This window comes from Carlito syrichta, unplaced genomic scaffold (assembly GCF_000164805.1).
Source record: "Carlito syrichta isolate Samal-C Ts95f unplaced genomic scaffold, Tarsius_syrichta-2.0.1 Scaffold93731, whole genome shotgun sequence".
Taxonomy (NCBI): domain Eukaryota; kingdom Metazoa; phylum Chordata; class Mammalia; order Primates; family Tarsiidae; genus Carlito; species Carlito syrichta.
Genome location: NW_007037827.1, coordinates 40345 through 55471, shown reverse-complemented (window position 1 = coordinate 55471; position 15127 = coordinate 40345). Strand labels below are relative to the sequence as shown.

The following is a 15127-nucleotide window of genomic DNA, read 5'->3' as shown; positions in this document are numbered from 1 at the left end:
TCTGTCCCCGCACCTGTCCCCAGCTCCCTGCCCCGCTTGCCGGGTCCCCGGACCACCCTGAGCAGGCGCCAGTGGATAATGACCTGGGTAACAGGCGGCCAGGGTGTGGCCATGTGCCGGGTGCCCGAGCTTTATGCACGGTGGAAGCAGCTGGACACACAGGCCCCTTTCCTGCTCCATGTAAGTGCAGCCTCGGCCACCTCCTCTGGCGAGTGGAAGGCGGGCCTTGTGGCCCAACCAGCCCTGGGCACGACGCCCTCCTTCCCTTGGCAGCGCCCCCTGCCCTGCTCCAAAGGCTGGTGGTCGCCTTCGGCCCAGGACCAGCGGGTCTCAGAGACGGAGGCACATGCGCCTACAGTAACAGAACCCTGGAGCGCATCCAGCAAAAGGGCAGGGTTGAGTTCTGGCTCCTACGTGGTTGACTAAGCTATTCATGAAGTCCCACCTCACCGCCTCCAATTAATTGGTTGCCAGATAAATAGCCCCGCTGCCGGGAAGCCGTCCTGCCTTGGGAAGGTTTCCCGGAGATGGAGGTGAGAGGCTGGCGGGTGCCCCTACCACTCCGAGAAAAGGGTACGCTGGTTCTTTGCCCATGCCTGGAGGACGGGCTCAGTGTTGGGTGAGTTTTAACTCAGCTAAAAGGTTGAGACCACCCCGGCACCAATTTATTGTCTGAATTCCAGTTAATCGCCAAGTTGCTATGAAGAGCTGTGTGCAGTCTAAGTTCCTTCCTTTCTCCTCTCCCCTGCTCACCCTCTGGGCTGAATTTTTCTAAGAACAGAGTGTTTTCATTATAGAAGAATTACTGGATTATCTTCCTAACATCACTTCTCAATAAAACCTTAGCTAAATTATTTAAATCGTGGTGTCGTAGTTTCATATGTAGAAAATTCAGAAAACCAGTTTCCTGGAGAAATATCCTATCTTTAGGACTTAAAAATTCTTTTTTTGAGTTGGAGTCTCACACTGTCCCCCAGGCTGGAGTGTAGGAGCACACTCACAGCCACTGCAGCCTTGACCGACTGAGCTCAGGCAATCCTTCCGCCTCAGCCTTTCAAGTAGCTGGAACTACAGGCACGTGCCACCATGCCTGGCTAATTTTTTGGTTTACTGTAGAGATGAGGTTTCGCCAAGTGGCCTGGACTAGTCGCGAACCCACGGGCTCAGGCAGTCCTCTCACCTCGGCCTCCCAAAGTGCTGGGATCATAGGCATTAGCCACCCTGCCCAGCCAGGACTTAAAAATTCAAACCCACATTGAGGGAAACATTTCAGCCAAGATTTGCACTGACAAAGCACTTTTTTTTTTTACCTTTGATTTTCCAGATATTTGGAATGAAAAGGACATGCATTAAACTACTAGACAGAATGTTGTATATGTATATGCAAGATACTTGCTTTATCTTAGACTCAGTTTTGTCACGTGCAAAAGGAAATGCCCACCTCCCTGTCTCACAGTGTTGAGATAAGTGTTGAATGAGACAGTGCCTGCAGAACCTCTTTATAAGTTGTAAGAGACTACACAAATGTACATTGATGGTACAGCCTGGGTATCATAACATAATTCTACATTTGTTCCACCAGCCACTTATGAATCAGTGTGGTTCCATCAGCTGCAAGAAATAAAGGAAGTTCAGCGAGAAGAAGCTCTCCAGCTCCCAGAAGACTTGGATTACTTCACTGTCAGGGATGTGTCTTTGTCCCATGAAGTTCGAGAGAAACTAAATTTCAGTCGTCCACAGACGGTAAGAATATAGGCAGGGAGATAGGAACACATTATAAAGATTTGGCCCGACTCGGTGGCTCAACCTGTAATCCTAGCACTTTGGGAGGCCGAGGCGAGTGGATTGCCTGAGCCCACGGGTTCACGACCAGCTCAGGCAACTTGGCAAAACCTCATCTCTACAATAAATCAAAAATTAGCTGGGCATGGTAGCATACACCTGTAGTTCCGGCTACTTGGAAGGCTGAGGTGGAAGGATCGCCTAAGCCCAGCAGGTTGACTGGGGTGGCTGGGAGCGAGCCACTGCACTTCAGTCTGGGCAACAGAGTGAGACTCCAACTCAAAAAAAAAAAAAATAGACATCATGTAAACCAGGCAAATAGGCCTTAAATTTTATAACTCTGTCCTTTCCTATTGATTTCAGGTTATGTGTATATAGATAATCATAGCTACACTGCCCAACACAGTGCCACTAGTTAACTAGCTGTGGTTACTTATATTAACTAAAATGAAACTTAAAATTGGACTTTTCAGTCTCACTAGCCATATTTCAAGTGCCTGGTAGCCAAATATGACTAATGGCTGCCATATTGGACATTGCATTATTACATTGCAAATGTTAGCAAGTTTCCTAAGGAAGTTAACCTGGATAGCATTAGTGAGTTCAGAAACCTCTGGCCACAATTTCAAAATGCAGAAAGCTGACAGAAGTTTGTCACAAATTCATTTGGGTAGCAAAACTGACCTCAACTGACATGAGACTATTTAGTCTTCATACCACTTAGAGTAAATATTTATGCATCTCAGGGTAAAAAAAACACTGCAGAAGTATTAATGGGATTAAAAATGCAGGGTGCTACCCCACACATGCTGGAGCTATTGTTACACTATGTAATAATACATATTATAAAAATGTACAGCCTAATGAATTTCAAATAAGGAACCGTGGACCTATATTTGAAAAAAAGAAACGCTATTACAATTTTCTTAGTTAATGAAAAGAAAAATAAGCATTTTAACACCTATTAGTTACATGATCTTGCACAAGTCATTTTAACTTTTCTGAGCCTCTATTCCCATTTGTAAAATGGCATGAATAATCACGTTTCCTCTGCCTACTTTTCAAGATATGACATTAGGATAATAGTTATAAAAATGCTTTATAGACTGCACTCTACAGGTTATTAGCAGGACAGTAGATTTGACTTGATATAGTTCACTTATGTTTCTGTTGTATTTTAATTCTTAGATCGGGGCTGCTAGTCGCATACCTGGAGTGACACCTGCTGCCATCATCAATCTGCTCAGATTTGTGAAGACCACTCAGCAAAAACAAGCCCCCAGGAATGAATTGCCCAAGACTGATCAACACTTATGTGATACAGACAAACTTGAAGAGAGGGAGTGATAGCTTCCAATTCATGGGAGAGTTTTTAAAGAGTATGTGGATAATTTGATCAATATGAGAGTATAGATAAGAGATAAGAATTATTTAGCACCTGTTACAATAGCTGTATTAGGTTACTGTGGATTTGTCATCAATTTATGAAGAGGAAAGAAATAATTGTGCTTTTTTGTGTATCTGAAAAACGTTGTAAACAATTTATACTCTGTTCTAAGGAGTTCTAATATATTAATCCTATTCATAAAACTTTTTGCAGTGTTCATCAAAGAGCTATGTAGTGAACCTGAAACTAAGCTGGAAAAAAAAATGAGCCATGATCATGCCACTGCACTCCAGCATGGGTGACAGAGTAAGACCCTGAACTCAGAAAAATAATAATTAAAACACAAATACTTTATAAGAGTTACCTGGAGCAGTCAAATTCACAGATGAAAAGTAAAGTGGTGTTGCCAGGGAATGGGGAGGATGGAAAATAATTGCTTAATGGGTACAGAGTTTCAGTTTTGCAAGGAAAAGAGTTCTGGAGATGGTTGGTGGTAATGGTTACACAACAGTTTGAATGTATTAAATGCCACTGAACTGTACATTTAAAAATGGTTAAAAAGAAAAATTGAGCTGGGCTCGGTGGCTCAGCCTGTAATCCCGCGCCTTTGGGAGGCTGAGGTGAGTGGATTGCCTGAGCCCGCGGGTTCGAGACCCGCCTGGGCAACTTGGCGAGACCTCATCTCTACAATAAATCAAAAAATTAGCTGGGCATGGCAACACATGCCTGTAGTTCAGCTACTAGAAAGCTGAGGTGGAAGGATCGCCGGAGCCAGCAGGTCGAGGCTGCAGTGACTGGGAGTGGCCACTGCACTCCAGTCTGGGTGACAGAGTGAGACTCCAACTCAAAAAAAAAAAAAAAAAAAAGAAAAAGAAAAATTGTCTGTTTCATCACAGTTTAAAAAGTCAGATGAGACCAGACACAGTGGCTCATGCCTATAATCTCAGCACCTTGGGAGGCTGAAGCGGGAGGATTACATGAAGCCAGGAGTTCGAGACCACAGCCTAGGCAACATAGCAAGACCTCACCTCTACAAAAAATTTAAAAATTAGCCAGGTGTGGTGGTGCCTGTAGTCCCCGCTACTTGGGAGGCTGAGATGGAAGGATTACTTGAGACCTGGAGTTTGAAACTCTAGTGACCTATGTTTGCACCACTGCACACCAGCCTGTGTGACAGAGCAAGACCCTGTCTCTAAAAAATAAAATTCCAGGTCAAGCTGGGCACGGTGGTGCATACCTGTAGTCCCAGCTACTCAGGAGACTGAGGCAGGAGAATCACTTGAGCCCAGGAGTTCAAGGCCAGCCTGGGTAACACAGCGAGACCCCATCTCAAAACAAACATGTATATATAATTTATATCCATATGTAAATATAGATATAATGTTATGTGTGTGTATGTATATGTGTGTATGTGTGTATAATATATATATATATATATATAACTTAAACCAGATGAGTTAATTTGCTCAGTCCCCCAAGCCTGTTTTGTTTTTGATAATTTATCCCCTGCTTACTTTTATTTTTTTACTTTTTTTTTTTTTTTGAGTTAGAGTCTCACTCTGTCACCCAGACTGGAGTGCAGTGGCTGCTCCCAGCCACCACAGCCTGGACCTGCTGGGCTCCGGCGATCCTTCCGCCTCAGCCTTCCAAGTAGCTGGAACTACAGGCGCACGCTACCACACCCAGATAACTTTTTGGTTTACTGTAGAGATGAGGTCTCACCAAGTTGCCCAAGCGGGTCTCGAACCTGTGGGCTCAGGCACTTCACTCACCTCAGCCTCCCAAGGCGCGGGATTACAGGCTGAGCCACCGAGCCCGGCTACCTGCTTACTTTTAAAAAGACTGGAGATGTTTTAAAGTAAAATACAACAGCTGAAGGTTAAAGATCAGCTGAGGAAAGGCAGAGTACACTTAAATTCCAACGCTGAGCTTCCTGGCAGTCGAATTCTTTCTCAGGGAGACCAAGAGAAACTTTTCTTATTACTAAAATCTAAGAGAAATTGATCACATGACCTCTTTAGGAAAATACTGCCTTCATTAGTGATTCCACAAAAGATAAAGGTATCTGTAACCTAATATTTATTGTGTGCCATACACAAAGCTAAGTGCTTTACACATACTATTGCATTTAACCCATGGTAAAGCTGTTCTGTTCTAGAGATGAGACAGGACTTGGAAAATATAATAAGTAACTTGCCTGTGATCAATAGTGCTAGTTGTCTTCCCAATAAACCAGATCTTCCTGCTGTCCTCTCCCTAGACCGAATAATTGGGATTTGGTTCACTTTCTCTCTGCAGCCGCATAGGCCAAGTCTTCATTTGTTTGTACCAAGCTTGATCATTTCATAACCCAGTGTTCCCTCTATGCCTGATACTGGGGTGCAAACTGACCTAGTGAACTGCAAAGGGTGTCTTCCGGGTGGCTTCTCTGCCCTTAAAAAGAGTACTTCTGGGTGCCATGGCTCACACCTGTAATCTCAGCAATTTGGGAGGTGGAGGTGAGAGTATTACCTGGGTCCAGGGTTCGAGACCAGCCTGGGCAATTTGGTGAGACCTCATCTCTACAATAAATAATTTTTTTTTAAATTAGCCAGGTGTGGTAGCACATGCCTGTGGTTCCAGCTACTTGGAAGGCTGAGGTGGAAAGATCACCTAAGCCCAACAGGTCGAGGCTGCGGTGGCCATGACCTGAGCGACAGAGTGAGAATCCAACTCAAAAAAAAAAAAGAGCACTTCTCAAAGGAAATAATTTTTTTTTAAGTGGCACTTTTTTGAGGTGTTGAAAGTCTTATGAAATTAGATTATGGTGATGATTGCACAACTCTGAAGATTGAATTGTACACTTTAAAAGGGTGAATTTTGACTGGGCACAGTGCTCACACCTGTAATCCTAGCACTCTGAGAGGCCAAGGGGGGCCAATCACTTGAGCCCAGGAGTTCAAGGCTGCAGTGAGCCATGATTGCACCACTGCACTCCAGCCTGGGCAACAGAGCAAGACCCTGTATCTAAAAAAAAAAAAAAAAAAAGTATTTCTTTACTGGATGCAGTGGCTCACGCCTGTAATCCCAGCACTTTGAGAGGCAGAGGCAAGAGGATTGCCTGAGCCCAGGGGTTTGAGACCAGTCTGCCTGGGCAGCTTGGTGAGACCCCATCTCTACAATAAAGAAAAATTGACTGGGTATGGGAGCGCATGCCTGTAGTTCTAGCTATTTGGAAGGCTGAAGCGGAAGGGTTGCCTGAGCCCAGCAGGTCAAGGCTATGGTGGCCATGAGCGTGCTACTGCACTCCATTCTGAGAATTTTAAATGTGATTTTTATAGTATGTGATGCATCAATAAAATTGTTATCTTAAAAACACGAATGGAATTTATAGTTGGCAAACATTGATTCTCAAATCTGGTTGGACATCAGAATTCCCAGTAGAACTTGTAAAAAATGTCGATGGCCAAGCTTTTCCCCATGCAGTTCTGATTCAGATGGCCTGGGGAGGGCTTGGCATCTGCTTCACAAGCTCCACAAGCTGTTCTGATGCCCAGCCAACTGTGAGAACCACTGGCTGGCCTCCATCAGTATCCATTGTCATGGCTACTTTTGGCAGAAGTTAAACTGCAATTAATTTACCAGTGTGTGCTAGCTCAGGATCCCAGAATGCAAACATTCTGTATTGTTGAAGCACTAAAGCAATTTGGTTGCAAAAGCCGAATTCACATTCTGTTACAGAAATCCAAGTCTAAAGGAAAACCATTCCACTTTCCAGTGAAAGTAGAGCTGTGATGATTTGTGGCTAAGACAAAATATTTTTCAGCATAAGGTTTGAGACCACTTGAATGCCTGGACAAGTGTAAGTTGAGACCCTATGCTTTCATGCCCCAGAGAAAGAATACAAATATTTTGACCTGCAACCTCATGTTGACTGTCACTGACCAAAATCAGCGTTTTCCAAACTTCTGGCTACAATTCATGATGTTTTTCTTCCTTAGATAGTATATACTATTCTCTGAAATATTTGTTTCAGTATTTTTTCTTACTTGGCATGATCATGGCTTACCACATTTAAATTCCTGGGCTCAAGAGATCCTCCAACCCCAGTCCCCCGAGTAGCTGGGACTACGGGTGCATTCCTTCACACTCAGCTAATTAAAAAAATTTTTTTTGTAGATACAAAGTCTTGCTATATTATCCAAGCTGGTCTTGAACTCCTAAGCCTCAAGTGATCTTCCTACCTTGGCCTCCTAAAGAGTTGAGAGTACAGGCATGAGCCTAGCCTGTTTCAGTAATTCGCAAAAATTATATTCAATTTTAAAGTAATTTTTTTTACTTTAATGTGTGTAAATTAGTGTATGTCTTATAATCAGTGGCATCTTAGAATTATAATTGGTAGCATTTTTGACTAGCAACTGAAAAATGTCTTAAATGCATGAAATAAGTGTAGGTGTTTGTACTGTGCTGTAATGTAAAATTTATTTCTTACTGTGGATCACAGTCAAAAGTTCGAAAAGCACCAACCATCTATTTGAAAAGCATTGCTTTTTGATGGGAAAACCCCAATAGGTTAGGATTCTTTTACATCTGTATATCCTCAAAGGAAGAATTTTTCTCAAAAAAAAAAAATTGTTTTTTGAGTCAGAGTCTCACTCTGTTGTCCAGGTTGGAGTTCAGTAGCACGTTCACAGCCACTGAAGCCTCGACCTGCTGGTCTCAGGCGATCCTTCCACCTCATCCTCCCAAAGTGCTGGGATTACAGACTTGAGCCACCGTGCCTGGCTCTAAAGTTTTTTAAAACATTAAGTCTTTCTGATCTCTTCCTGTGCTCTAATTCTACAGGCATAACTTGCCCTTGTGAAATGACATAATGAAAGTCTAACTTCAAGTTGCTGTTGAGCATGTTGACTTCAGGTGTCTGACTTGACAACACTGTTCCATCACTTTCAGTGGGCTTTTTCCTCCCCAGGACCAGAGGTCCTCTACTGCAGGGGTCCCCAGTCTCTGGCCGCCAGCCAGTACCAGTCTATGGCATGTTAGGAACCAGGCTGCACAGCAGGAGGTGAGCAGGGAGTGGGCTCTGCCTCCTGTCAGATGAGCCACAGCATTAGATTCTTACAGTAGCACGAGTGAGGGAGCTAGGTTGCACACTCACGAGAACCTGTGAGAATGTCTGATCTGATGCCTGCCCCAACCCATGGAAAAATTGTCCTCCCCAAAACTGGTCCCTGGTGCCAAAAGGTTTGTCCCTGGATAGAAAGTTTCTCCATCTACACAGTGTGACCTTGAAGTCTTTTTTCTTCTTTTTCTTTTTAGTTGAACCTCTTTTTCCCACTTCCCCTCTTTAGAACTGATTGCATGGTAAGCATTCATGGAGCTGCCATGCTTAGTTAGCCATGATAGTGCTCACTCTAATGTAAAGGTTATCAGAGTTTAGAGGCCGTAGGGGAATTTAGAGACAGCTATGAGAAAACGTTATTTGTGCCCAATCATAGCCTGAATAAAAAACCCCTCATTTCCCAATAGACACTGACTGAGTTGCCAGCTCAAGACAGTATCTGCAAGAGGTTCAACAGTCAGTCAAGAAGGCATGATAGTGGTACCATGAGGAGCTGCAGGCCAGTGCAGGCCCTTCCTTTGTTGCACTGATAGAGTGGCATCACTGACATCCATCTGGTTACAGTCTAGGCCTCAAAGTGTTGTAGATGCCCTCACTGGAAGGACAGGAACCCTTGCTCAGTGTGGGTGCCTCCGGACAGCACTAGGTCTCAAACTTTTGTGCACAAGTGGCAGTCCTAGTTTATTGCCAACACCACCTAGAACATTCAGTCACGAGTTTACTGAACATTTATTTAGCCAGCAGATGTGTAACCTCTGAAAACCACACCTGCAGGACCATACCACACTGTCTTCTGTGTGCCTTTTCACATAAGTGTGACTGCTTATTTCCGACTTAGATCTACTTGGTTTTTTTAGACGAGTAATGACCTACATTTTAGACCTGTCTCAAAAGGGACTGTATTAAAGGCAGCATCCAAACTCTGTATGTTGTTGCTTTGATCTATTTTGAGTTAGTTTTAAATGTAAGATTTGACAAAAAGCACAACTACCTGAACTCATAAGGAAATCATGACTGGCTAAAATAGAAACTTTTAATTTTTAGTACAGATATTATTCCCACCCTAACCTTGTATCTTTAAGTGGCAGATTATTTTTGTCTGCCCAAAAAGGGAAAGTAAATTTAAAGCTATCACCTACTTTGCCTTGCTTTTACTAAACATCTGCTTAAGATTTTCATGATTGCCTTGTGATTAAAGTTGTGAAATACAGCTTAGATGATAGTATTAGGTGAATTTGCAATTAGACTACTATAATGGAAAAAGTTCTCTTGTGTAGTACAAGGCTGTCTTTAGAACTAGTTTGTTCAGTACTCATCAATAATTTAAGTAAAAGCACAAAAACACAAACATCAGACCTGTACATCACAAAGCCCACATTTGTCTCACGTTACGTAGCAGGCTCCAAATCCAAAATTCTCTCAACCAGATGGTGAAGTAAAGCAGCAATAAACTCAACATTTGTTTTTAAAATTAACCACATAGGCAAGAACGAGATTAAGAGCTGTTTCATGTCCTCAATTTTAAAAATAACCATATAGGGCTGGGTGGTGGCTCATACCTGTGATCCTAGCACTTTGAGACGCCAGGAGTCTGAGACCAGACTGGCCAATGTAGTGAGACCCCATCCAAACAAAAACCGTACATTGTGGTGTGGGCCCTGGATTGGGTCCAGGAACAGAAAACTAGATCACTGGTTGTCAAGGGGCAGGGGGAGCCTGTAGTTCCTGGTACTCTAGAGACTGAGGCATAAAGATTGCTTCAGCCCAGGAGTTCAAGGCTACAATGAGCTATGATGGCGCCACTGTGCTCCAGCCTGGGTGACAGCAGTACTCCGTGTCTGGGGGGGAAAAAGTCTGATCTACAAAGTTGTCAGCATTCCATAAGAAATGTCCCAAGCCGGGCTCGGTGGCTCAGCCTGTAATCCCGTGCTTTGGGAGGCTGAGGTGAGTGGATTGCCTGAGCCTGTGGGTTCGAGACCCGCCTGGGCAACTTGGCAAGGCCTCATCTCTACAATTAAAAAAAAAATTAGCCGGGTGTGGTAGTGTACACCTGTAATTCCAGCTACTTGGTCCAAATTAAAAAAAAAAAAAATGTCCCATTAGGAACCACTGGGTTCTTAAGTCATAGCTCAGGTTTCATGCATCTGAGACTTGGGAGACAAACATCAGATTAACTGTGGGAAAGGTAGGGCACAAAAATTCTCATTTGGCCAACATCTAGTAATTCTGGATCTCCTATTCAGGGTATAGGATGAGTTATCAGCAAAGCAGCAGATAAGCCTTTATTGTCAATGTCTCTCCTATTCTGAAAGCACACCAGAATTTCTAGAGTTACTAAACAAGCCTGCACCATAGTGGGCCAACTTAAGACATGGTTTTAACGTCAAGCACTAGCTTGAGGCATTCAAGTTAGTTTTCACTTTTGAAATCTTTTCTGAGTTGGAGTCTCACTCTGTTGCTCAGACTGGAGTGCAGTGGCTGCTCCCAGCCCCTGCAGCCTCGCTGCTGGGTTCTACCAATCCTTCCACCTCAGCCTTCCAAGTAGCTGGAACTACAGGTGCGCACTACCACGCCCACCTAATTTTTGATTTATTGTAGAGATGAGGCCTCATCAAATTGCCCAGGCAGGTCTTCAACCCGCGGGCTCAGGCAATCCGCTCACCTTGGCCTCCCAAAGCGCTGGGATTACAGGTTGAGCTACCGAGCCCGGCCTACATTTTCAACCAATTCCAAGTCAACATGGAATGTCACTCTTCAAAAAATTCATCTATTGCATTGTACTGGCTCATGAGTACCAGTAGGTGGTGCTCAAGCCCGACAGCCGTCACACCCTGTTCAGAGAAGTTAATCTGTGAGCAGCTGAGCTGGGATCTCCCATAATGGCAATTCTCCAGTTAGGTCTGGACTTCTTGGGGGGTGAACAGTATTTTTCCTGGTAAACCCTACAGCTGCCAACCCACTTTCACTATTCTGAAGAACCCTGCCATTCCTTGTTCCTTTAACCAGGCAGCCCACCCACACAGGAGGCAAGACGCTGCCTAAGGTAACAGTCATTCAGCATGCAGCTCTCGTTGCTGAGCCGCAGTTTGAAACTTGTCTACAACCCCATCGAGTCCAACTAAATGGGCCAGCACCACTGCCTTGTCTCACTTGGCATAAATTTGCCTTTGTCCTACATATTTTCCCCATCTTTCAGACATAATTCTTTCCTCTTATAAGCAAACAAAAAAAAAGCCCTCTGAAGTACTAACTACAAATTCTGGCTAATACAATCCATTTCCAGTAGTGCCTTGAACAGCACCCAGTAAATCTCCAAACCCACTACAAACTAAAGCCCAAAATGGGCCTGCCTGCCCTGTACCTTCCTTTATCAACTTGACGTTTAATCCCCAGTATGGCACTATTAACTCTTCACCAAGTCTCATTTAAACTTTTACAAGTAGATTCCTATTTATCACAGTTAATAGTAAACCTCCATTATTTTTCCTAGGTGCCCAGTATTATCTAAACCTTAACGCCTTTAGATTAGCTGTTACATTGTTTGTAAAATGCACATTACAGTAACTGGGAAACAGGTTGCAATTAACTTTGATTGCAAAAACCAGTATTTGGCAGGCGACTTGGCTTGTGATGATCAAAAACATGCTGTTTCTGTCCTAGTGTTACAACCAGCATAGTCCTCCTATACCTTTACCAGGTAAGTCCAAGTTCCTCCCACTGCCATCAAAAATGGAATCATATCCCTTGTAGCAACACAAATGGATCTGAGATCCTAAAACAAATCAAGATGCAGAAATCCGACATGTTCACTTGTTAGCAGAAGCCAACTGGCCTAGAAAACGCAACACTTGAAACATCAGTAAGGGCAGGTAAATGGGTTAGGGTTTTCAGCAATGACTTAATGGGTACAATATTCACTATCTGGGAAAAGGGCCAGGAGATGCCCAATTCCCACCAACAATGTTGATGTAACATGCACTTGTGCCCCCCACCCCCAAATCTAGATTTCACCACCCTCAGAGTGGGGATAAGGAATCCTTGTAGCACCATACCCAGAAAAAGGTATTAACTGAAAATTATGAAGTTCCAGCAGATTCTCAACACCAGAAATGTCTTTCACCTAAAGCATTTTCAGTTCTGACCAAAAAGACGACACAGGTTTTTCTCATTAAACTTTGTTTTAATGGGTCTCAAAATTCTGTGACAGATTTTTGGTCAAGTTGTTTCCATTAAAAAGTATTGATTTCAAAAACTAATAACTTAAAACTGCCACACGCGAAAGGAAAAAAAAAAAAACCCAAAATGGTCCACAAAACATTCTCCTTTCCTTCTGAAAGTTTTCCGATGCATTGTTATCATTAACCAGTCTTTTACTATTAAACTTAAATGGCCAATTGAAACAAACAGTTCTGAGACCGTTCTTCCACCACTGATTAAGACTGGGGTGGCAGGTATTGGGGATAATATTCATTTAGCCTTCTGAGCTTTCTGGGCAGACTTGGTGACCTTGCCAGCTCCGGCAGCCTTCTTGTCCACTGCTTTGATGACACCCACAGCAACTGTCTGCCTCATATCACGGACGGCAAAACGACCTATTAAAACAAATGTAAGAAACTGCTCAGAGTATGTTTCACCTTTAGTACAACTTGTAAGCAAGCAGAAGTACTCATCCTTACCCAGAGGAGGATAGTCAGAGAAACTCTCCACACACATGGGCTTGCCAGGAACCATATCAACGATGGCAGCATCACCAGACTTCAAGAATTTAGGGCCATCTTCCAGCTTCTTACCAGAACGGCGATCAATCTTTTCCTTCAGCTCAGCAAACTTGCATGCAATGTGAGCTGTGTGACAATCCAGTACAGGGGCATAGCCAGCACTGATTTGGCCTGGATGGTTCAGGATAATCACCTTTGAAAAAAAGATTTGCGTTCAATAGAACTCAAACAACTTTAGGCTCCTCAGCAGTTATCATGTCTCTTTTCTGAAGTTACCTGAGCGGTGAAGCCAGCTGCTTCCATTGGTGGATCATTTTTGCTGTCACCAGCAACATTGCCACGGCGAACATCTTTGACAGACACATTTTTGACATTGAAGCCCACGTTGTCCCCAGGAAGGGCTTCACTCAAAGCTTCATGGTGCATTTCAACAGACTTCACTTCAGTTGTAACGTTGACTGGAGCAAAGGTGACCACCATGCCAGGTTTGAGGACACCAGTCTCCACTCGGCCCACAGGGACAGTCCCAATACCTAAAATGTTTACAGCAGTCTCATAAATACAATACAGTACAGCCCCACAAACACAAACGGTATCTCCCCAAATCAACTTTCACCTTAATAGCACACTAACAGTCAACTTACCACCAATCTTGTAGACATCCTGGAGAGGCAGACGCAGGGGCTTGTCAGTTGGACGAGTTGGTGGCAGGATGCAGTCCAGTGCTTCAAGCAGCGTGGTTCCACTGGCATTACCATCTTTACGAGTGACTTTCCACCCCTTGAACCAAGGCATCTAAAACAGAAGAGTGACCGACCATTTGTGTCACCATCAAATCATCGCTCCAACCTTTTTTAGCAACTGTCTCCAAAGTCACTTACGTTAGCACTTGGCTCCAGCATGTTGTCACCATTCCAACCAGAAATTGGCACAAATGCTACTGTGTCAGGATTGTAGCCAATTTTCTTAATGTAAGTGCTGACTTCCTTAACAATTTCTTCGTATCTCTTCTGACTGTAAGGTGGCTCAGTGGAATCCATTTTGTTAACGCCAACAATTAGTTGCTTCACACCCAGTGTGTAAGCCAGGAGAGCATGCTCACGGGTCTGCCCGTTCTTGGAAATACCAGCTTCAAATTCACCAACACCAGCAGCAACAATGAGGACAGCACAGTCAGCCTTTAAAGAAAAGGACACATCTGTGTTAGAAAAAGAAAGGACCAACCCAGGTTTCCCCAATGTGAAAAATACACCCAACAAGCTATTAACCCCACAAACCTGAGATGTGCCTGTAATCATGTTTTTGATGAAGTCTCTGTGTCCTGGAGCATCGATGATAGTGACGTAGTACTTGCTGGTCTCAAATTTCCACAGGGAGATATCGATGGTGATGCCACGTTCACGCTCAGCTTTCAGCTTATCCAAAACCCAGGCATACTTGAAGGAGCCCTTTCCCATCTGTGCAGATTAAAAGGGTTACTTGGTTACTAAAATACCAAACTACAGCTTGAAATTCCTCTCCTCCTTATTTGGCAGAAAACAAAGATTCCGCTTTAAAACCGCTGAACCTAGACGAATATCACCAATGCGCTGCAAAACTAAGCATGTCTAAGCTTACGACTCACCTAGTGAGTGGCATTCCCTAGTTTTGGAAAAATTACCACTCAATGATTTTGCTGGCAAACCAACCTCAGCTAAAACTCTGTTCGTACCACTCACTGCACCTACCTCAGCAGCCTCCTTCTCGAATTTCTCGATGGTTCTTTTGTCGATGCCGCCACATTTGTAGATCAGGTGGCCGGTGGTGGTGGACTTGCCGGAATCGACGTGTCCAATGATGACGATGTTGATGTGCGTCTTTTCCTTTCCCATTTTGGCCTTTAGGGGTGGCTTTCACGACACCTGGAAGGGACAAGAGCGCCTTGGGAACCCCGTCCCACCCAGGGCCTCCCGAGCCCAAGGCCCGAGCTCGCAGGGCAAACTCCAAAGGGTCGACGTCCAGCCCCCGCCCCCGCGTGGCGAGCCACGGCCGGGCGGGCCCTGCCGGCGAGGAGCCCTGCTCCCCGGGCGGGGGGCGGCCCGGGCCGCAGGAAGCGGCGGCGAGGGACGGGCCTTCCTTTGTGTGGTGACTCACCCGCCC

At 44.3% G+C, this 15127-nt stretch overlaps 2 protein-coding genes across 4 annotated transcripts in view; one reads left to right on the top strand and one right to left on the bottom strand.

The window, feature by feature from the left end:
• Window positions 1-3395, top strand: part of MTO1 (mitochondrial tRNA translation optimization 1) — a 28015-nt gene extending 24620 nt beyond the window's left edge. The window contains exons 10-11 of one of the 3 annotated variants that reach the window (XR_002482139.1): window positions 1583-1743; window positions 2971-3109. Coding sequence is in view for 2 of the 3 variants with exons in the window: in XM_021713960.1 (XP_021569635.1) it covers window positions 1583-1743; window positions 2971-3129 (320 nt within the window). In the remaining variant the exon portion in view is untranslated. Of the gene's footprint in view, window positions 1-1582; window positions 1744-2970 lie in introns of all 3 variants that reach the window. The other 2 variants (XM_021713960.1, XM_008061168.2) reach the window with 2 other exon arrangements.
• A 9034-nt stretch (window positions 3396-12429) lies between these two features.
• Window positions 12430-15127, bottom strand: part of EEF1A1 (eukaryotic translation elongation factor 1 alpha 1) — a 3263-nt gene continuing 565 nt past the window's right edge. The window contains exons 2-8 of the mRNA XM_008061159.2: window positions 14716-14889; window positions 14266-14445; window positions 13870-14166; window positions 13633-13783; window positions 13265-13521; window positions 12947-13181; window positions 12430-12862 (exon numbers count right to left, since the gene is read on the bottom strand). Of these exons, the coding sequence (XP_008059350.1) occupies window positions 12738-12862; window positions 12947-13181; window positions 13265-13521; window positions 13633-13783; window positions 13870-14166; window positions 14266-14445; window positions 14716-14859 (1389 nt within the window). The 5' untranslated portion in view covers window positions 14860-14889 and the 3' untranslated portion in view covers window positions 12430-12737. The remainder of the gene's footprint in view (window positions 12863-12946; window positions 13182-13264; window positions 13522-13632; window positions 13784-13869; window positions 14167-14265; window positions 14446-14715; window positions 14890-15127) is intronic.